General features: G+C 35.8%; 1 protein-coding gene and 1 long non-coding RNA gene across 2 annotated transcripts in view; both read left to right on the top strand.

Annotated features, from left to right (window-relative positions):
- Positions 1 to 59: 59 nt before the first annotated feature.
- On the top strand, positions 60 to 1,231 carry LOC134711253 (uncharacterized). The gene is made up of 3 exons (XR_010106159.1): positions 60 to 174; positions 473 to 641; positions 1,087 to 1,231. It is a non-coding gene; the product is annotated as an uncharacterized LOC134711253 (long non-coding RNA).
- A 99-nt stretch (positions 1,232 to 1,330) lies between these two features.
- Positions 1,331 to 24,558, top strand: part of LOC134704836 (uncharacterized) — a 33,583-nt gene continuing 10,355 nt past the window's right edge. The window contains exons 1-13 of the mRNA XM_063563620.1: positions 1,331 to 1,340; positions 1,812 to 3,554; positions 4,261 to 4,437; positions 5,016 to 5,267; positions 7,328 to 7,462; positions 7,934 to 8,122; positions 8,499 to 8,612; positions 9,300 to 9,585; positions 10,998 to 11,124; positions 11,702 to 19,645; positions 20,717 to 21,717; positions 22,446 to 22,546; positions 23,312 to 23,528. Of these exons, the coding sequence (XP_063419690.1) occupies positions 1,331 to 1,340; positions 1,812 to 3,554; positions 4,261 to 4,437; positions 5,016 to 5,267; positions 7,328 to 7,462; positions 7,934 to 8,122; positions 8,499 to 8,612; positions 9,300 to 9,585; positions 10,998 to 11,124; positions 11,702 to 19,645; positions 20,717 to 21,717; positions 22,446 to 22,546; positions 23,312 to 23,528 (12,296 nt within the window). The remainder of the gene's footprint in view (positions 1,341 to 1,811; positions 3,555 to 4,260; positions 4,438 to 5,015; positions 5,268 to 7,327; positions 7,463 to 7,933; positions 8,123 to 8,498; positions 8,613 to 9,299; positions 9,586 to 10,997; positions 11,125 to 11,701; positions 19,646 to 20,716; positions 21,718 to 22,445; positions 22,547 to 23,311; positions 23,529 to 24,558) is intronic.

The following is a 24,558-nucleotide window of genomic DNA, read 5'->3' as shown; positions in this document are numbered from 1 at the left end:
AAATCCCTGACTATTCAGGAAGCTGTGAAGGCAATAGTTGTCTAACTTAACTTATTGTATGTTACAGGTTGGACTGGAGATGCCTGTGATATCCCTGACTGTCCTGGTGGCTGTGAGGGCAATGGTTTCTGTAATGGAACAGATAGGGTTCTTCCTGAATGTGCATGCCTGGAGGTAAGACCAAGATTAAACATACTTTGCATAAGTATGAGAAATACAGTAGGATCATACGAAGATCTTTTGATATTTTAATATTAAGATTTTTTTTTAAATTTTGGAAAAGCAGAAATATATTAGTTCCAAAAGTTGTCTCCCATTAATAAAAGTTGCCTTTTATCTCTCTTTAGTAAATGTATTATGCAAATAAACTGTATTTTCATTTCACAAAATTTTAAGTAAATATTTAGTGAGCATAAATAACAAAATCAGATAAGATATGAAATAAGAAGATGAATGTCTCTTTATTTTGTAGGGTTGGTACACAGAAGACTGTAGTAAACCCTGTGAGAATGGCTGGGTGAATGCTGACAACAGCTTTTGTAACTGTTTGGATTGTTATACTGGAGCAGGTTGTGAACTGGAATGTTCTGGAAATGGAATCTGTGTTAATTCAACATGTGACTGTTTTACAACCGAACCAGGTATACAATTATTTTCATTTATTTGATCCCATTTTAATTTGCTTGATTTGTTTGAGCTTTGCTTGATGTCAAAATATATCCATCTACTTATTTTTTTTTCAATGTTTCTAAAGGATATTTCTTAAAATTAGTGGGAAGTTCAATGACTTTATATTTACTCCTTTCTGTGTGATGCATTTGAGACCTTGAAAATAGATGTATATTGGTGACAGTGCAAAGGACCATATTTTATACCTACTCTAATATATTTCATTGATGTGAGCTGATAAAAAAATGATTGCAAATAAATTGACAAGTTTTGGTTGGACATTAAAAATGGAATATTTTGACAAATCTTTGAATAAATGTCTAGAAAAGTAGGATTTGTTCTTGTATGTCTTTTAGAAATATTTTATTTTCAGAAGATTGTTACTTTCACATATTGACATTTATATTTATTTTCTAGGAAACAGCTGGGTGGGTGAACTATGTGAGGAAACAGGTTGTCCTGGTGAGGATGGAGCATGTAACCAACAGGGAAGTTGTAACAGTGCCCTAGGTGTATGTACATGTTACCCAGGGTGGAGAGGAGATGACTGTGCCACACCCACTTGTCCTGGAACACCTGAATGTAGTGGTAAGTGTAACCTGTTAATAAAAATTATATCAAAACTCACCAAACAGAGTACATCTTAGCTGATTGTTCATCAATGTTTAAAAGTGATTGTTTATGTGTTCTTTTTCTTTCTAAAACAGTAAAAGTTATCAAAGGGACCAGGCTAATAATTCCAAAAAGTGGTAATCTAGTAGAAATAGCCATGCAGTATTTCATCTTGTGCACAATAAATTTATTTGTATACACAATTGTCTATAATAAAGGGAATTATCTAATGCGAAAGAAGTAATCTGAGGTTTTTTCATAGAATTTTGCCTTCAAATCCAATGAAAAGGATAGCGTAAAATGTTCTCAAATATAATGATCTTCACTCACATTATTAGAAAAAGATAAGTAAAGTCAATTATATAGATTTAAAAAAAAAATTCTTCAACTATTTCAGACTTAGTAAGCAATGCCAATATAAGCCAAAAACACTTTTGATATCCTTTGGCAAACATAGGTGTATTTTAAACTTAAATATTGTATGTTAATTAACAAGCTTTTAAATTGCAAAATGTGAATCTGTTTTTAAGGGCCAGACAGTGGAAACTGTACTGCTGGTGGTGTTTGTAATTGTACATCTGACTGGTTTGGAGACTATTGTGAAAAGGCCTGTTACAATGGGACTGGTAGTGGAGACAGCTGTGTGTGTGACAAGACCTGTGTCACTGGAGTACACTGTCACTTAGAATGCTCAAACCACGGAATATGTGACGATGCAGGTGAATGTGAATGTGATTACTATGGAAAATGGGATGGAGAAAAATGTGACCAACCTAGTTGTCCAGGCTGGCCTAACCCATGTCAAGGTCATGGCACATGTAATCAAGCTTCAGGGGAATGTGATTGTGACCCATTCTGGTTAGGAGTGGCCTGTGATACACCCGATTGTGAAGGAAGTCCAGATTGTAATGGTGTTAATTCCACATGTATGGAACCACCAGAGGGAGGTGACCCAAGATGTTTTGATTGTGAGTACCCTTACATGGGAGATAGCTGTGAATACAAATGTATATATGGAGTTGCAATACGATCTCTTGATGGTGTATGGACATGCTCCTGTGATCCTTGTTACTATGGTGTGGAATGTGATGCATTGTGTTCAGACCAAGGTTCTTGTGTCAACGGTACCTGTGACTGTGGATTTGATGGTTATCGTGGTGATTTCTGTCAAATAAAAGGTTGCCCTGGTTACGATGTAGACTGTTCTGGTAATGGTGCATGTATAAGTGGAGACTGCTTGTGTAACAGTGGATGGGAGGGTATTGGATGCCACCTTCACTATTGTCCACAGGACTGTAATAGTGCTGGAAGCTGTGATGTGGTTGAAGGAGAACCTGTATGTGTCTGTAATGATACTTACTTCGGTGCTGCTTGTCAATACAAATGTGAACATGGTGCATACAATGGAGAATCATGTGACTGTGATCCGTGCTATAATGACTTCTATTGCACAGAGCTTTGCTCTGGTACTGGGAACTGTACCAATGATGTGTGTGACTGTGGATTTAATGGAGGAAGAGGAGACTACTGTGAATTACCAGGTTGTCCAGGATGGGATGAAGATTGTAGTGGTAATGGTCAGTGTAATGCTGCTGATGGAAGTTGTTCATGTTACGAGGGATGGAAAGGTGATGGATGTGAACAGTCAAACTGTCCCGATGATTGTAACCATAGAGGTGTATGTAACACAACTCTATCTAGACCTAAATGTACAAGTTGTGACGTAGGATGGATGGGTGAGTCATGTAATGAGGTTTGTAACGGTATCCAGGAACCAATGAACAGTGGTATCTGTGTATGTGCTAGTCCCTGTAACTCTGGAGACGCCTGTAACATTGTATGTAATAGTCATGGAACATGTGTCAATGATACATGTGTTTGTGAGTATGCCTACTGGGGTGACACATGTAGAACTGCTTCTTGTCCTGGAGTGGATGAGCCGTGCAGTGGTCATGGTAATTGTAACCCTATTTCCAGAGAATGTCGCTGTGATGCAGGTTGGTCCACTGATACTTGTAATGTTGCTGACTGCCCTGGAGAACCAGACTGTAATGGTAATGGTACTTGTAACACTGACGGAGATCTACCTACGTGTGTCTGTAACGATGGATGGACAGGAGTGTCTTGTGCCTCACCTTGTATCCATGGTACTCCTCAGTCTGACTACTCTTGTCTGTGTGAACCATGTTATTCAGGAGTAGCTTGTGATGTCCTCTGTGGTAGCCATGGTGCATGTGATAATGGAACCTGTGTTTGTGAAACAGCATGGTGGGGTAAGTTGTCATTTTATTAAAATGATAAGAATATGCCAATCCTGAAAATTTTTTCTACTCTTACAGAAAGTTTAACATTGTCATATTTTATGTTCAACTTCAGAATGGAACAAAACTATAAAAAAAAAATTACTGCCTTTTTTTTAGACTTGATACCTAAGGCTGAATCAACATTTTAGACATATAGAAGACCTGTGATGCACTTTATGCACATCATTGGCATATATGATTCACATTTTACATGATCTCACATGATGGTTCAAATACTGTTAAGTCAAATATTCTAAGGGAGCTACCATTTGATTTTTATGGGGGGGGGGGGGGGGGGGGGGGGGGGCTAGGATGAAATTTGAAAAAAATAGGCAGGACAGGAGTTTTGAGTAAAAAATAAGCAGGATGAGACACTTGCAAAAAAAAAAAGTCAGGATGACAATTTATGTAAAAAAAGTCAGGATAAACTAAAAAAAAAAAAAGCAGGACCGGATAGAGTGAAAAATAAAAAGGCATGACAGAGATAACAACTAAAAAAAAATGCCCCCCCCCATAAAAATCAAATGGTAGCTCCCTAAATCATGTCAAGTGTTGAAAAGGTTGATAACATCAGATATGAAAATTATCAAAATGCATCATGATACCAAATTGTGTATGTAGTCCCCAGATTTAGTCAATGACCATGATGACTATAAATCTTTTATCTTTTAAACAGGAGATGATTGTACAGATAGAGGTTGTCCAGGAGACACAGCTCAGCCAGAATTAGGTAGTTGCACATCTCGAGGTATCTGTACTCTGAGTGATCAGACATGTGATTGTGATAACTGGTGGAAAGGGGACGGATGTGAAACAGCTGACTGCTATGGTGACCCTGACTGCAATGGTCTTGGTAAGTACAGTTCTATTTAGCCATGAAAATCTTATTGACTGGACTTATGACATATAACTGGCTGGTGGAAAAGGGACTAAAATTGAGAATGGAAATGGGGAAAATGTCAAAGAGACAACAACCCGACCAAAGATTAGACAGCAGCCAAAGGCCACCAATGGGTCTTCAATACAGCAATAAGTCACGCACCAGGATTTTGATACAGCTGGTTGGTATGATGATCCCTACAGCAACAGGTATAATGGAACATGTCTGTACCCAGGAACTTTGGGAGAAAAAAAGGAAGCTTTTAATTCAGAATATTATCTGTTGAAATTTTTAATCCAAAACATGAGACACATATTTTTGTGATGACATGGGCTATTGCAGCCTATACACCATCTCAGAGTGAATCGCACAAATAAAAAAAAGGCTGATATTACAAAATATTATATCATCCAATAAGAAATCGTCAACATAGGTAGGAAATGTTAAAATAAATTATTACAAAACTGGCATGAAAGGTCTACAATAATTTAGTTTGAAGTATCATATAATGTTATGTCATTAGTTTATTTTGTACTTTTTTCCTTTCTCAGGTACATGTGATGTTGAAAACTATTTCCCACCAAAATGTGTGAACTGTAACAACACAATGGGACCAGCATGTGAATATCCATGTGTACATGGCGTAGAGTCTCCCTCCTTTTCTACAACTTGTGTGTGTGACCTGTGTTACTCAGATTCAGGTTGTCAGACAGAATGCTCTAATGTCGGCCAGTGTATCAATGAGACATGTATTTGTGAAGAAGGTTACACAGGAGATCACTGTGAAATAACAGATTGTCCAGGTATGTTTTCATGTGTGTCTGATTCCCTGTTATTCAACCTTATATAAGAGACAAGATGTTTTATCAAAATGTACTTTCATTATGAGGAAGGGTATCTTCAAGATCCCTATGTAGTAAGAACTGTCCAGTTGAATTTACAAAAAAAATAATAATTTAGGGTTATGCACATCCTTTGAAAGAAATACTGGAGATTTGATGAAATAACTCCATTGTTTTCACTGCATATCCTCAGTCTACAACTGATGTAGCTTGTCAGTGGCTTCAAGTTGAACCTGCCATTAAAAATGCATAAAAAGAGATTTTGTAGTGATTTACAATACATAACTAAAGTGTTGTACTGTAAACTGGCGTTCTCATGTGTTGTACAGTAAACTGGTTTCTTATGTATTGTACAGTAAACTGGTTTCCTGTAATGTATTGTACAGTAAACTTGTCACTTGTCATGTGTTGTGCAGTAAACTGGTTTCTTATAATGTTTTTTACAGTAATCTGGTTTCTTTGCATGTGTTGTACAGTAAACTTGTTTTTTGTAATGTATGGTATAGTAAACTTTTGTCTTGTCATGTGATGTACAGTAAACTATTTTCTTATCACATGTTGTACATGTACAGTAAACTGGTTTCTTGTCATGTGTTGGAGAGTAAACTGGTTTATATCATGTGTTGTACGGTAAATTGTTTTTTCTGCGTGTCTTGTACAATAAAACTGGTTTCTTGTCATGGGTTGTACATTAACATGGCTTCTTGTCATGTGTTGTACAGTAAACTGGTTTCTTGTCATGTGTTGTACAGTAAACTGGTTTCTTGTCATGTGTTGTACAGTAAACTGGTTTCTTGTCATTTGTTGTATAATAAACTGGTTTCGTGTTATGTGTTGTATAGTTAATTTGTTTCTTGTCACATGTTGTACAGTAAACTGGTTTCTTGTCATGTGTTGTACAGTAAACTGGTTTCTTGGCATGTGTTGTATAATTAAAAAAAAATTGGCATGTGTTGTACAAAAAACTGGTTATTTGTCATGTGTTTTACAGTAAACTGGTTTCTTGTCATGTGTTGTATAGTAAACTTGTGTCTGTCATGTGTTGTATAGTTTATTTGTTTCTTGTCATGTGTTGTATACTAAATTGTTTTATACCCTACGCAACGGGTTGCGGAGGGTATAATGTTTTTGACCCGTCCGTCAGTCCTGTTTCTTGTCATTGCAACTCCTGTCAAACCACACAACAGAATTTCTTGAAACCTTTTCAGATAATAAGGACATACTATGTAGTTGTGCATATCGACGGGAAATTGCGATTCAATTTTTTTCTAGGAGTTACGCCCCTTTGAACTTATTTACTTTAATGTACTACTTCAACAGTTTGTCATTGCAACTCCTCTCAAACCACACAACAGAATTTCTCAAAACCTTTTTAGATAATAAGGACATACTATGTAGTTCTGCATATCGACAGGAAATTACGATTCAATTTTATTTCTAGGAGTTACACCCCTTTGACCTTATTTCTTTAATGTACTACTGCAACAGTTTGTCATCACAACTTCTTTCAAACGACACAACAGAATTTCATGAAACCTTTTCAGTTAATAAGGACATGCTATGTAGATGTGCATATCGACAGGAAATTACGATTCAATTTTTTCCTCAGGAGTTACGTCCCTTTGAACTAATTTGCTTCAATGTACTACTTCAACAGTTTGTCATCACAACTCCTCTGAAAATACACAGCAGAATTCCATGAAACCTTTTAAGATAATAAGGACATACTATGTAGATGTGCATATTGATAGGAAATTATGATTCATTTTTTTTCTTATACAATTTTTTTTCTTACATTTATTTGATTTCTCCAATGACAATGTGGGGACGTGGGGTAGGTGAGCACGCTCACTAAGGTTCTTTAATTTTGGCATGTGTTGTACAGTAAACTGGCTTCTTGTCAGGATATACATACCTGAAATATATAACAGTAATATAATTCCTGGCATTATCCATTGTTTACGTTCCAGGAAACAAATGCCTTATGATGTTGATAAAATGTTATACCTTAAACATTTCAGGTGAACCAGATTGTAATGACTATGGTCTGTGTATAAGAAAAGACAATGCCTCAGTCTGTGTCTGTAATGGAGGATTTGAGGGAGAGGACTGCTCTGATTTCATTTGTCCTGGCTCACCCAAATGTAGTGGGAATGGTAAGAATGCTTCATATCAGATAACACACATCCTAAGATAACTTCACTGACTAGGATTTCAAGTTTGAAGGTCATTTTGAATGTCAAATGATGTATCTGTTACCATGTTTTCATGGTATAACTTTGTGATTACTGTGATAAATATATAAGTACATGTCTTTGTATGTATCTGTCCTGTTATTATCCCAAGATTCAAACAGGAGAATAATAACAGGGCAGATATGGATTGAATATATGTATTACTTACTTGAGTTGCTTGTGAAATAACTTTTTTCAACATGATAAAAACAACAAGACAGATCAGTTAAACCTCATTGAACAATATTGTTGAAGGATTTCTGTTGATGTAAATTGCTACACTATTTTGCTCCTGTAAAAAAACAAATTGAACAATTATCTTGATATGACATATACAAAACTGCCAATATGTTTACCAAATATTTGATAAGAAATTGTCTTTCAATTTTACAGGGGACTGTTTATTATTGGATGGAAATATAGCTCCTGTGTGTGTCTGTGAGCATGGTTTCACTGGTTTATCTTGTGATACGTGTGTTACTCATTTTACTGGAGGCAGTTGTGAACAATGTGAAGAAGGATACATTGGCTACAATACAACATGTAGTGTTCTATGTCTTCATGGTTATGCCACAGAACTAGGTAAGAATAATTAAATCCCAAAGCCTTAACCATATTTCTGAACATCCATGACAAGACTTTTTAAGTGCACAATATCATAAATGGTTAAATATATTGAAAGTTAAAAAATCCAACCAAAACAAGATATTATTATCAACTTATTTGACATGACAATACCTTTTCAGTACTAGGATATGTTTCTAAAAGCTGTTTTTTTTGCCATAGTGACATATAGAAATGAAAGGAAACATAAGTTTTAGCCCACTTTCAAAACAGTTAAACATGGTTTAATTTTATTTGATTTTTATGTCAAATAATTCTATAAGTCTATAAGATATTGGTGCTAAGGATAATTATGTTGATTTGATCTTTGAATACTTTTATTTATTGACCACAGGGGGAGATGTCTGTGAGTGTTATGATGACCACACCAATGGACACTGGACCGGAGAAGCTTGTGATGCCTGTGTAACTGGATGGGGCTTACCTTTTTGTACTGACTGTGACCCAGGTAAGTGATCAGGTCAAATGAGGTTATTAGACTTGATCTTAGGATGCCTTTGTTCAATGATATAGGGTTATTGCATGAATATTGGGGAATATTGTCCCGAGTAAAATTTTATAGAATTTATTGCACACTAACTTTTGCTTACTTTCTATGGGAAATATTATATTGCTATACTATAATAGTGTTTCTTTTATGATTGACTTTGACCCATGTATACTAAGGTGATGTGGTTAGAAGCTTGAAATAGTTTTGTTTGTTCCTTTATGGGCTCTATTCCATTCTGTTACTTTAAAAATCGTTCTATGTACTAGTAAAAATTTGAAGCAAAAGTTGTGAGGTTAAAATCAATAGAAGAGCAATCTTTCAACCTGAGTTGAACTAAAAATAGACACTGTGAATTTAATTAAAATATTTGATAAACATTGGCCTTGAAAATAAAAAAGTTCACCAAGGGCAGCTTGAAAACAGGAAGAAATATTTAATTTCTGGACCTAAGCCAAAGGAAGCTACTGTTACTCACTGATTTAGACCAGGAATAAGGATTCATCTAAATGAATGATTGGCATGATATGAAAAGAAGGATCCTTCTAAATTTGATAACAAAAATAAACATATACAGGTACATAATAAGACTGAGAAAATTTGTTTGTTTTTGGCATTTAGCCATAACCATATTTTCTTGTACTTAAGATTATGTTGGTCCTGGCCATTGTACTATACCCTGTACAGACAAGCAAGGAGATTATGCAGATATGTATGATGGATCAGGAGAAACAGAAGCCATAGAAGTTATATTTAGATGTTACACTAATGATGTGGGTGGATCCTATACTGCTTGGTTTGGCTACAGCAATGCCAATGGTCATAACGTGTATGTTACTGATTCCAATGAAAATTATGTGTCAGGAGGCATGACATCAGTTGTTCCACCTACACAATTTAGACCAGGAATAACAGAATATGGCCTTTCTGTCAAGTAAGTTTATACTATTTCTAAAAGTAATAACACTTTTACTTGCTGATCGCTTCCTAAAATTGGGGTTTTTTGTCGAGCCTGCAACTTTTGTTGCAGAAAGCTTGACATAGGGATAGTGATCCGACGGCAGCGGCGTTGTTAGCTCACTTCTTAAAAGCTTTATATTTTAGAAGGTGGAAGACCTGGATGCTTCTTACTTTATAAATAGATGCCTCATTTTACGAAGTTTCCATCGGTCACATGTCCAATGTCCTTGACCTCATTTTCATGGTTCAGTGACCACTTGAAAAAAAATGTAATGTTGAATTCTCTCTTATTATAAGTAATAGGATTACTATATTTGGTATGTGCGTACCTTGCAAGGTCCTCATGCCCATCAGACAGTTTTCACTTGGCCTCGACCTCATTTCATGGCTCAGTGAACAAGGTTAAGTTTTGGTGGTCAAGTCAATATCTCAGATACTATAAGCAATAGGGCTAGTATATTCAGCGTATGGAAGGACTGGAAGGTGTACATGTCCAACTGGCAGGTGTTATCTGACCTTGACCTCATTTTATGGTTCAGTGGTTAAATTTATGTTTTTGTGTTTTGGTCTGTTTTTCTCATACTTTAAGCAATAGGTCTACTATATTTGTTGTATGGAATGATTGTAAGGTGAACATGTGTAGCGGACAGATGTCATTTGACCTTGACCTCATTTTCATGGTTCAGTGGTCAAAGTTAATTTTTTCAGTTTTGGTCTTTTTATCAAATACTATACGCCATAAGTCAACTATATTAAGTGTATGGAAATATTTTATGATCTATATATTAGTCGCACAGGTTTTATTTGACCTTGACCTAATTTTCACAGTTCATTGCTCAGTGTTAAGTTTTTGTGTTTTGGTCTATTTTTATTAAACTATAAGTATTAGGCATGTTAGATCAACTATATTTGTTTTATTGAAGCATTGTTACCTGTACATGTCAGTCTGGCATGGTTCATCTGACCTTGACCCCATGTTCATGGTTCATTGGTCTTTGTTTAGTTATCTTGGTTAATGTAACGTTGATATATCAATGATTAGTAAAGAAGGCGAGACATTTCAGTGTGTGCACTCTTGTTTTACTAAATTTTGTTAATTATTTAATTATCTTAAATTTATTAAATTGTACAATAAATCCACAAGCTATGTACTATACCAATAAAACACTATGTAGTATATGAATAAAAAGTAATTCTCAATATATATTCTTTAATCAATGTTGTTTATTCTTTAGCCTGTTCATAAGTCTTCACAAGATTGCTTTTATAAAATAAACATTATGCATCATTTTCAAGTCTTTTATCAACTCAAATTTCATATAATTTTTCTTTATAAGAGAGTTAACAGTTCTATTCCATTAATGACAGCATTTGTATTATTTGTAGGTTTGATGGTACATCAGATGTGTCATGGAATGTGTTGTCATCTTTTGCCAACAGATGGTGGAGAACACATTTGTATACCACAGATATTGGAGACTCCTCAAAGATTTGTACATCAACTCCACATCTAGTAAGTTTGTCTTCTTCATGCAACAGCTCGAATGAGCTATAGCAACAAATTTGCCTTTGTGTTATTAAAAAAAATATTACATAACCAGATTTGAATATTGAAATTACAGATAAAAAAGACATATAGACCTGCAAATCAATAGGATTGTAGAATGAAGCAGTTATTTGCACCCAATTCTTTGAACAAATACACCAAAAAAATGTGTTTTAATGCAAACTATAAAAGGATATACTATTAATCATAATTAAAACAATGCACATTGAAAAGTAAGAGGTGATGAAAGAAACAGATGAATAGGCTGTTTCTGTAAAGCAAACTGTCAATCAGAAATTATTGCAATTTTGGAAGAAAGGACAAAAATGTTAGATCAATAATTGCTTTTTCAGGAAATTCAGCATACAGATATATATGTATCACAAATCTGGATGCAAGTTCTTATTATTGCTATTGTCACCTAGTTGTATTATTCAAAATTATAAAACCTCACAATAGTATCTGAATTTACAGTATTTAAAATTATGAATCATTTACACATTTGTTTACAAACTTGACTATGATTCAATATGTTTGATTTCAGGATAATGTTACAGAAGAAACTGGACACTGTAAATGTTTTACTGGTTACTATGGATCTGAATGTCAATATGAATGTCTAGGTGGAGCCACCAATCCTTGTTATGGCAATGGTGCATGTAATGCTACGGATGGAACCTGCAGCTGCTATGATGGATCAAGAGGGGATGACTGTGAGCCATGTCAAGATGGACATGTGGGCACAGATTGTTCAATCATCAATACACCTACACAAACAACTGTTGATAACAAGTACACATCTAAACTTTTCTACCCTGGACATTTTGAAACTTTTGATGGAGCTATTTATAACAACCACATTCCTGGAGAACAGACACTGATTTCTGCACCACTATCATCAGGAACTAATATCAAGGTTAATGTTTTACAAGTACCAAATTCGGAATTTTATAACAGTGTTGGTGCACAGTCTGTAGGAATACAAGTAGGTGAACATACTGCTGTAGTGTCAGTATTGAATGGGGTAGCATCGACCTACATAGATGGTGAACCAGTAGTTGCAGGTGATGGAGTAACTATTGATGGTGACATACAACTGGTGCAAGTATCAACAACAGGATTCCAGGTCAAGGCTGGAGACGAAATGACTATTGACATTGACACTTATGAAGATCATCTTGATGTATCGGTGGAAGCTTCACTATCACTTTGTGATGGCAGTTCTGGCATGTTGAGCAGCTGCAATGGCAATTCCTCAGACGACTTTGTAACAGCATCAGGTGAAACATTAATGGGAAGTACCCTAAGCACACTGTCCATACATGAGAACTTTGCTGAGTCCTTTACAACTAGTGGTTCATCAATGTTCAGTAGTATTCTACCTGTTTCAAATGCTGGTGGATATGGTCTGAAAACTAACAGGTCCAATATGGTGACAGAAACACTGAATTCATTTACTGAGACCAAATCAACCTTTGAGATTAAATTTAAACTGAAAGAAGCTACAGCTGAATGTCAGACAATATACTCTAACAAGGTAGAAGAGGATGTATTCTCTACATTGATATGTGATGGCAAGATATCTATACATAAGAATGGAGAAATTTTCAAATTAGAAAACTTAGAGGTAGAAGAGGATAAATGGTACGATTTGAGCATAGTCTGGAACAATGATACACGTCTGTTGAAAACATACCTCATCAGAGATGATCTTCAGATGAGTCAAGATGTTCTAGAGATTCCTGATGATAGTCCTATACCTGTAAAACCAGGAGGTGATGTCATGCTTGGCCAATGGAATTATCCTAGTGAAGATAGAACTGGTGTTAATTGGAACTGTATCTGTGAATTCGATGATTTGAGAATCTGGAAAGATGAAAGGACTGTAAACGAATTAAGACAGAATGCTTTCAGTGTTTTATCTGGTTCTGAAGAGGGTTTATCAAATAACTGGAACATGAACTCTGGAACAGGATCAACACTGACAGACTCTGTAGGAGGATTAGAGATAACAATGCCAAAGGAACCATGGTCTAAACCTGAACGTATACTGGTAGATTATGTGGCAGAAATCCCAGATACAGGAATATATGATGTTTTCTCCCATCCAGATGATATAGATCCAAGCCTTACTGATTTCTGTAACCAGGCAATCTACTCTGAAAAATTCAATGTTGCTTGTGCTGATGAGGGACCACAGGTACAAGAATACATGTACAAAGACTGTATTTTTAATGGTCATGTCCTGAAAGACACAGCAGAAACCATGGAGGTCATATTGGCTTTATCTGAGATATGTGGAATATCAGTTGATGACCCAGATTCACCAGCCAAAGATTTCTGTAATAGTTTTGGTTCAAGACAGTTCCCTGACTGGACAGGAGAGTCATGCTCGTTTGTTTGTGTATCTGGTACATTCACAAATTACAAGTGTGTATGTGATTTAGGATACTGGGGCGCCACCTGTAGTGATGTCTGTCCATTCTCTCGTGGATTACCTTGTGGAGGTGGAACTTGTTCTACTGTAGATGGAACCTGTGAGTGTCTGGCTAAGTTTACCGGGGCAGACTGTGCAGACTGTAGTACCGGATGGTATGGTGTTGATTGTGATGTTGCCTTGACAACGATTCCAGCATCGTCTTCAGCTTACACTTGTTCCCTGTTTGGACAAGGTCATTTTACCATGTTTGATGGTCAAAGTTACCAGTTAGAAACATCTGGAGAATTTCTGTTTTTGAAGAACTCAATGTTGACTGTATATATAAGACATTTACCTTGTGCAGAGCATCAGGCACTTTGTTTGAAACAGATCTGGATTGAAACTAGTTTAAAGAATTTTACAGTTGCATCACCAATTTCAAGCAGTGGAAGTTCCAAGTTTTTCATAAATGAGCAACAGATAGATCTATCAGGATCTGTAACCTTGACCCCTGATGTAGAAGTTATAGAAAAGAGTCCATACACATTAGAAATAGTCTTTGGTGATAATGTGATAACCATTAAGCATGGTGGTTCTTTCCTGGAATTATATGCTGAATTCAAAACAGCATCATGTAGCTCAGCAATAGAAGGCCCATGCGGAAACTGTGACAGAAATGTTAACAATGATTTTGTACTAACTGATGGAATGGTAGTACCCGTGACGGATATATCAAAGGATGTCATCAATGGAGAATTTTTCAACAATTATAAGATTGATGTTGAGAGTGCAACTGGTTTCCAATACAAACAGGATGGAATAGAAGAACCGAAAATACCAAGTGGTGGCAGCTTTTCTTTGGCATTCAATGGCTCAGGATCTACTTCTTCTCAACTTCATAACATTTTTGGTAGTGATGGAAGCACAACATTACAGGTCAAGTTTCAGCCAAAAGAAAATGAAAACGAAGGTTTAATTTTGGCATATTTAAAGGAAGATTCTGTTAGTATTTACTTAAATGATACAATTCATGTCCAATGGGGAGAACAGATAATTGATGTTGGCTATGTTCCACTTGCCAATGAATGGAACACAGTTTCATTAGCATTCAACAACAAAACAAATGATTTGAAAATATACGTAAATAATGATGATGGAATTCAGACTATGACAGAAGTCAAGGTTGAGTCAAATGCACTAGATACTGGTGGAATTATGAAAATGGGAAAATGGGATGATAGTTCTGCTCCAGTTGATTTTGGAACTTATACAGGAAACATAGGAGAGGTTAAAACATGGAATAGAACATTGGAAATGTTTGAAGTGCTCTACACAGCAGATAACAGAGTAACTAATGAATTCCCTGAACTGACAACTAACTGGGTGTTCTCAGAGGGGTCAGGATCAGATGCAGTAGATTTAGTCGGTGGAAATAGAATTGCTTTGCCTGAAGAAGGTGTGTTTTGGACCCAATCTGATATGGTTGTAAATGGTGATGTTCAAGAAGTCCCTGTTGATGAAACATTAAAAGAAAACGCTAAGGAAAAATGTAAAAGTTTATTTTTTGACTCGCATCTAGCAACAACGTGTTCTGCTATGGGTGATGGAATAGCTAATTACTACTATGATTCATGTGTGGATGATATCATGTTCAAAGCAGATGAACAATCATTTACAAATAGTATTTACTCATTTGCTGAGTACTGCCAAACAGTTGTTGAGCCAGCTACTCACCCACTGGCAGAACTATGTGATGATAAAACAAGTCAGTACTATTCAGAAGTCTGTATATACCAATGTAAATTTGGTAAGCCATACAATAATGAGTGTGCCTGCTTTGAAGGATACTGGGGAGAGTCATGTGACCAGGAATGTGAAGGAGGATTGATTGATCCTTGTAACAGCCATGGTTATTGTCAGAAAGACACTGGAACATGTTATTGTGATCCCAAATTTGAAGTTGCAACTAACTGTGCTACTTGTATAGGTCCATGGGTAGGAGATAATTGTGATGAAATTTTACCAATCATTCAGAATATAACCACAACATCTACTACAGCAGCAGCAACAACAACAACAGAGGGAGAGGTTACTACTGAATCATCTCTAGGAGGAACAGGAACAGTAGCTAGTGGAGGAACAACAAAATCTACAACAACAACAACCACCACTGCAGATGCAGGAATATCAACAACTCCAACAGTTCCACCAATATCCACAACTCCTGAGACTGTAGCTAAACCTACCACCACATATACTGCATCTGTCTTTGGTCAAGGAAATATTCAGACTTTCAACAATGGTTTCTTCAGCTTTAAAGAACCAGGAGAATTTTCTTTAATGAAATCGGAAGATGTGTCCACCTCACCAAATGTACAGCTAAAAAATGATTATTGCTACAATAGTAAATCTGTGTGTCCAACAGCCGTATCAGTGGATTACGGTGATAACAATGTAGTTATTAGATCACCTTACACAGAGGATCAAGATCCTATTGTTATTGTTGATGGTGAAATTCTTGACTTTGGTGAAGAAACTGAAAGGAATGTTGGTGACTTAGTGATCAATAGGGAATCTGAAACCGAATATACAATCACTCCAACAACAGGAGAATACTTTGATGTATCAATCAGGACATCTGATGACCAACTAAATGTGCAGGTGACAACAGATCCTAGTGTTTGTGAGACTCAGGATTCTCTGATTGGTTCATGTAATCCTACAGATACAGTACTCGATACAGATCCAGAAAAGTTTAAAGTTCCAGTATCTGATAGTTCATTTGATGCCTTATACAACAACAATGAGTATGGAGAGTCCAGAAATGTATCCACAGCCGGGAGCAGTCTGTACTTTAACAACTCAGTAATAAAGACAGGCTTTCTAAAGGATATTATAAGCAATGATCAGGATTTCACCATGAGTGTTGCCATCAAACCAGAAAATAATGATGGAGGAGTTATAACTACATATGACACTAACTCAGAGTTCACAACTTATATTGATGAAACAATCAAACATAAAATTGGGGATCAGATATATGATACAGAAATACCTGTCATTCCAGGTGAATGGCACGAAATATCAACATCTTACTACAGTGCTCCATCAGAACTGACTACATACGTAACAAGACCAGATGGTACTACAGATCAGAAAACATTCTCCTTCCTGGATACAAAACCATTTGAGAATGATGGCTACATCGGACTTGGACATCCTGTCAACCCACCAATATCGTCGTCCACTCCTGAACCATATGAACAGTACTACATTGGAGAAATGGATGAGTTGAAATTATATGACAAAGCACTCGATTTTGAAGAAGTCCAAGAACAAAGTTTTAAACCAATAGATACTGGAAATTCACAAGAAACAGCTAATCTTGTCAGCTATCATAAATTTGATGACCCTAGTCTTACAACTCTGAAAGATGAGATGAATGCTATAAATATACCTGTTATAGACTATGGAGTACTCCATCAACCAATAAAATCACAGTTCTCAACAGCTCCCTTTGAACCACCAGTTATTCCAGCTTTCCATTCTTTTACGGATTACTCTGATCAAATTGAGGCTGTTGATAAATGCAGTAGCCTGATAACAAACTCTGACCTGGGAACTCAAGCTGGACCATCTAGATCTATGTTGAGTTTCTATGAAGCTACATGTATCAGTGATGCTGCAGGAGCTGGTTCCCTGGATGCTGCTCTTCCTGTGATAACTGGTATGGCTGACATGTCTGTTGAACTAGGATTCTCAGAAGAATGGCCAGCACAAAGCCTTTGTAATGAGTTCTCATCACCATTCCCTGGTTACATTGGGGATGATTGCTCTATCCCATGTGATCACGGAAGTTCAGATGGAGGCTCCTCTTGCATATGTGACAAAGGATATTGGGGAACATCATGTAGTAGTATATGTCCTGGAGGGGCATTGAATCCATGCAACACCCATGGGAAATGTGATACTGCAACAGGACAATGTGAATGTCAGACAAACTGGGCAGCGCCAAACTGCACTACTTGTAAAGAAGGATGGTATGGTGTAGGCTGTTCAATCTCTGTACAACCTAAAGTCCCTGGACAGTCACAATATTATGGCGGAATAACTGGAAACGGACATGTCTCTACACTTGATGGAGCTGGATTTAATTTCCAAGGACAAGGAATATACTCAGGATACAATAATCCATCATTAGGAATAGACGTTCAGGTTCAGACAGGAGCAACAGAAAACTTTAATACAGCTGTAACAGGAATAGCAGTACAAACACCAAGTGATACTGTTACCTTCAGTCCTGTCAATGATGGAACAGTTTTTGTCAATGGAGAAGAGAAAGTTCTTGGTACCAGTTTAAGTCTTTCTAATGGCTACTCTATTACACCTATGGATTCAGATGTTTACAAGATGCAACATTCTTCCAATGGGTTTGAAATGACAGTCACAGCATCCAATGATTACATGAATGTGGATATGTCTACACCTCAATCAGGGTGTTCTGGCTCAAGTGGTTTGTTTGGATCATGTACACCTCAATCACATTCATGTAGTCCCACTGATTACCAATGTCTTATAGAGAAACAAGGATTAGCCCTGTCATCAACATCAAACCGTCTACCAACTTATGCTATAGACAACCATCTTGATTCCTTTATGGTTCCGTTTGAGTCCAGTATATTTAAAGATTCTAATCCTGAGATAGCCACTTCTGTTGGTGTTTCACTTAATAACAGCTGGGTATCTACTATGCCGCTCTCAGAAGATTTTATTGGAGAAAATATGACTGTAGAAATGACCATGAAAATCCATGAACTTGATCAGAATGGAAATGGTGGTACAGTAATGTCGTTTAGTAAAGACAGTACAATGGGAGTAACTATTGAAGGGGGTGAGTTTAATGTACGTGTGGATGATGTATCACACCCAACGGGAATACCAGTACAAACAGACCAGTGGACAACTATGGCAATGTCATACAATAATGCAACTGGTGATGTCCGTTTGAGTTATGTACATGACAATGGTGTAATGGATTCCTCAATGGTTAATATTGGACTGAATCTAATGCCTGAACGAGGAAGTTTAATTGCTGGACAGTGGCAGACACCACCTGACCAAATCAGTCCTCCACCACCAGGAGTTTTCATTGGAGATATAGATAGAATGCTGCTGTTTGACACAACATTGGACCCTGCTGATATAATGCTACATTCTCAGATACCAATAAATGGACCACAAGATGGGTTGACAATGGGCTTTAACTTTGGACCAGGAGAAGGAACAGTCGTTCCTGATTTTATCACAGGCCATGAAATGAGCATGTCGCCAGATGGGGCAAGCTGGGTTCCTACTGCACCACCATACATGCAGATGAATGCACCCACTACAGAGATGGGATTTGAAATGTTTGGAGCTATTGATGAAATGGTAAAAGAAATGTGTACTGAGTTAATGAGTAATAGTGCACTTGCTCAGACTTGTGGAGATTTACCAGAAGGAAAAGCTTTCTTTGAAATGGCATGTATGGACGATGTGAAAGTCTCTGACAAACCTGACTTCAGTATGGATAGCATGATGGCATTTGGTGGGGCATGTGATACACTAATGGGCCCTCCTGAACCTCCAACTCAGAGTATGTGCAATGATTTCCCAAACAGGGATTTCCCAGTTTGGAATGGAGACGATTGTAACCAGCAGTGTATGCAAGGGAATTGGGATCCAGCAACAAATGAATGTACATGTCATCAAGGATTTTCTGGGCCAACTTGTTCCAATACATGTCCAGGGGGAATATCCAGACCATGTAATTTGCATGGTAATTGTAACAGTGAGACCAATACCTGTATTTGTGAGAGTAACTGGCAAGGAACCCCTGACTGCAGCAGCTGTACTACTGGTTACTATGGACAGTTTTGTGAGCACAGAATGCCTGATATTCCACAAGATTCACCAATGGCTTGTATGGCAGAGATGCAAGGCAAATTCACCAACTTTACTGGATATGGATTACAGACATTTAAGACAGGAACTTATGTCATGTTCCACACCAATAATTTCCATCTAGAGGTAAGTTTTGATAAGATTAAGAACATACTAGCTTACCAGCAGATAAAGTGGGGTTTTTTTTTGGCCAAAATTTGCCACATAACATAATACTTTATACTTTAAATAATCCATGTAGGGATACATACTTGCAAATGTTAACTTTGCTTTTAACTTCAAAATTAGCATCAGTGAGAACTTTTTTTTCAAATATGAAAAAAAAAGATATGGTAGGCTTGCCAAGGTGACAACTCTCCACAAGACACCAAATGACACAGAAATTAACAGCTATAGATTGCATTACAGTCTTCAACAATGAGCACAGCCCATATTGCATAGTCAACTATAAAAGGCAGCAAAATCACAAATGTAAAACAATTCATAAGTGAAAACTAACAACCTATTTCAATGTAAAAAAGCAAAGTTCACTATAATGACTGTTTATAAGTTTCTTTCACTTGAAAATTAGATAACAGCAATACAAAACGTGTATTTTGTACATTCGAAAAAATGCAAGATCAACTTCCTGTTTTGCTCTGTTAAAGTCTAGAAAATTTGACTCAATGAAAGCTAATAAGTTTATAAGAATTTGGTATTTTTCAATTGATAATTTTTAGAATAGTCATTAAGTCACAAAATTTATAGATATTTATAATATGGTTGGTTTTCTTGTTTAAAAAAATATGATTCTTTATGAATTGACAGGACTAAATGTCGATTTTTCTTGAATTGCTATGCAAACACTTTCTATTTTAAATATTACAGGATACAATATAATAACTGTTATTTCAATGAGTTATTCCGCTTTAAACAATAAGTACCTCTGAAAATTCCACATAATAATCATATCCTGTTTATAGATCTTGTGATAATTGAGAAAAGTAGTTTGTGTGGATTACTGCTTTGACTACAATCTTTTGGGGATTTTATGACGTTACATATTTTATTTTCACTATTAATATTTTAAAACATGCTCTATTCTATATTTAAAAAAAAAAGTTTAAACAGTACAAAAGTAAAAAAATTTTTTTTTTACATACTTCACATCTGAGAAAATTATTTAAACAGTGTGTTGATGCAATGTTTATATTACAGGCAAGACAAGTATCATGCATGTTTGGAAATGTACTGACAGCATGTATAGATTCTGTGTCACTGAAGATACAGAACACAGCCTACATATATACCTCTGACAATGATATGTTCTACATCAATGATCTAGAGACAATGGTGGGCAATAGGGAGACAAACTTTCCTCTAGAAGGAGGTGGATGTTCATTATCAATTATTAGACCAGATAATAGAACACTGAAAATTGATGTCCTCAATCTAGGTCTCACCCTCACAATGAAACGCCATCTTAGTCTGACAAGATATTTATCAACAGTTACAGTAGGACTAAAGAGCAGTCACTGTTGTAGTTCACCGCCAACCAGTGGTGTGTGTGGTGACTGCAGTGGATGTACTGGAATGGAGAATTATGTGGCATGTGGATTATCTGACACAGTGTCGCCAACTATTGAAGTGACAGCTGATCATATGATTCCAGATGATGATAGTCAGCTTGTGGCTAATGATATTGACTTGACAACAGTGAATGGACTTGGACCAGGTAATGCAGCCTGTTTTGAAAATGCCACAATGATATCAGAAAGATCTGACGTCTTTACTGCTGATAATAATGATCCTGTTACTATTGAATTCTATATAAAGACTTGTCTCACTTACGAGTGTCTCGGAACTATATTATCATACACAAGCATCAAAACATTTACCATTCGGAACTATTACGGAAAGATAAAAATAACTTTTGGTGATTTTGAACATCAGACCAACCTTCAGCTATTAGACAATGAATACACACAGGTGGCTATAGTATTTGATGGTATAGACTACTTGACCGTTTATGTTGATGATTGTAATGGGAACTTGGTCAGAGAATTTATAACGCTGCCTCAGTATGGTGTTCACCCATTTAGTGGCAAAGGAAACTTGGTTCTAGGAAAATGGTTACCTTCACCAGATGGCTCAGGAATTCAACCTCTGGAAGAGAAATTCCAAAAAAGTTGTATAGATGTTCTAAGGATCTGGAAAAGGTAAAAGTAAAAAAAAATCAATTTCTATATCTGCTTATATATAAAACACAACTAATACCATATCAAAAGTTCAATTTAACAGTAATAAATATATTCCTGATGATTTTTTTTTTTTTTTACATTCTGCATTTCTTTACAAAAAGTTATTATTAGTGTCATCAAAGGACATATTTCATTTAACTAGATTAAAAGTTCAATGTGTTTTAATTTCTTGTTTTATAAAAAAAAAGTACATTAAAGAGTCATCTGATCCAAGCCCTCCCTCCGCTGGTAAGTCTTTGTAGGGTCAAACTTAAAAGACCCCTAAGCATGCAGCATTTAAAAAGTGTAAGAGCAGTTAGGCAGATTTTCAGTCAGAATAATTCAGAGTAGGATGATCTGTCTTCATATGGACTGTTGTGCGGTAAACTATCTACTATATTGGTAGCTGAGCATGTCTATCAAGTTCATATATTTTGCATAAATATGTTTATGTCCTAATATGCATGTACTATTTGCCATTGGATGTTCAATACCAATCCAAGTCTGCAGTAAGACGAACATATTTAATCCATATCAGTAAGAAATATTTACTTATACCAAATCTTTGATAAATTAGACTGACTATTTCAGGATAAGGGTTAAGTGTATGATTTGTATTGAACCATACTATGTTTCAGGTTAGGATCAGTTTTAGCCATTCCTGTTTCTACTTTTGAATATATATTTAATTATTTTTCTTTCAACAGATACTTTGTAGAGCTAGAGGTAATGAGTCACTGTAACCGTCTCTACAGCTCTGATGATGAAAACTTAGTGAAACTATTTAACTTTGATGATATGACATCAGGTATGTGTTATTTTAAATATGTTTTTATGTAAATGAGAAAATGTGGTATGAGTGTCAATGAGACAACTCTACATCAAAGACACAATGTATGAAAAGTTTAACTGTCTAATCTATAAAAAAAAGATTAAGAAATAGTTAAACCACACAAACAAACAACAAAAACTAAACAACAGGCTTCTGACTTAGGACAGGTGCATACTTGACAAATAGTATATTTAAAACACATAGTTGAGAGGGTGATTTTGCAGATTTTTTTACCATTAAAAAAGCAATGTCAATTTAAAATTCAAGGTTTTAGTAATATTCCTCGGGTGACAATATGCTCTATCACCCTCTAAGCTATATACCAGTATGATTTATTCAATTTATTAAACTGAATCTGTCATAATAATGTTTTGGGATTATTGATTTTTGTTTCCATATTACTAAAAAAAAATATTGACTTATACTGTAGGATAACATTAAAGAAAATCATGACTTGCTAAGATATGTTTTCAGAAAAAAATAGTACACTTATATAAACAAATAACAAATTTAAATTTTTACATGTTTACAAGTATAGCAATACGAGGCTAAATTAGTTATAAAGGACAACTTATACTCATATTGTGCCACAAAGCCAAGATATGGGGCTAATCAGTTTGGTACAGGGACAGGAAAGACCAGTTATGCTTTGGGTAGGATGTAAGATTTGCTGCTTGACATTACATCATCAATTTATTCATATTATGATTTTTAAATGACAATTTAATCTCCTTTTTGCAGATGGTTATGCAGAAGATGACATGTCTCGTGGTGGATTAAGAGCACCAGTTTCACCTTTCCCTGCCCCAACATCAACTCAGTCGGCAGCTCCAATGCCGTTCAATCTTGCAACAGTAACTATATCTGGAGTATTCTCAAAAAAGAGAAGGAAGCGTCAGATTATAGTGGACAGTAGTAGTATATGCTCTAGCATCTTCGTTGGAAGCTCATTTGCCAGGTATATTCATTTTTGAAAAGAAATTGACAATAATTTTTTTTTTGTGCTATGTTCACATTTCCTGAGCAGTGTGAGAAAATATATGTCTCATCACCAGTGAAATATCTGTTCTCAGCAAATGATTGATCGATGCTGGGCAGTCTGGCAGTTGGTCCGGCAGGCGGCAACAAACTGTTGTCCATGCATTAACTCATGAACCGTTCAACTAAAGCTTTTAAAATTTTAATATGCTGTTACTGACAACAAAATGGAGGTCAAGTTCAATAATGACCATTTTGACTTTTACAGTTCTGGAGTTATGGTTCTTGAAAAAGATTGAAAAATGGCGTTTTCAGTCCTGTCCATGCATTAACTCATGAATTGTTCAGCCAAAGCTTTTAAAATTTTAATATATTGTTACTGAGAACAAAATGGAGGTCAAGTTCAATAATGACCATTTTGACTTTGACATTCTGGAATTATGGTTCTTGAAAGATTGAAAAATGGTGTTTCCAGTCCTGTTCATGCATTAAATCATGAACCCTTCAACCAAAGCTTTTGAAATTTTAATATGTTGTGACTGACAACAAAATGGAGGTCAAGTTTAATAATGACGATTTTGCCTTATACAGTTTTGGAGTTATGGTTCTTGAAAGATTGAAAAATTGCAGGATGCGGATAAATATTAATATATATCCAGTTTGCTGTCGCTCTGACAGCCTCTTGTTCTAAGCATAGAATGTGGGACTTTATAAGATTCAGCTTATCTCTTTTTAAATAACTGTTACAAAATTATTTTAATTATTTTTCACCTCTTAGGATTCACGATAAGGATATTTTGAAGAATCACAGAAAAAAAAAATCCAATTTACAGTAACTCTAAAGGTAGCTGAAAATGACTGTTTGACACCTGCCAGTAAAGGGTATTGCTACCCTTTTTTATGGTATTATGCCTCTTGACCTGAAAATTAATCATAGTACATTGTAGGCATTTTGTTTATATTAGCAATCTTTAGTTTTATCTATACATGCATCAATAAATACAATGTTA

This window comes from Mytilus trossulus, chromosome 1 (assembly GCF_036588685.1).
Source record: "Mytilus trossulus isolate FHL-02 chromosome 1, PNRI_Mtr1.1.1.hap1, whole genome shotgun sequence".
Classification (NCBI taxonomy): Eukaryota; Metazoa; Mollusca; class Bivalvia; order Mytilida; family Mytilidae; genus Mytilus; species Mytilus trossulus.
The sequence above is the reverse complement of the archived record's forward strand: the minus strand, read 5'-3'. Positions and strand labels throughout refer to the sequence as shown.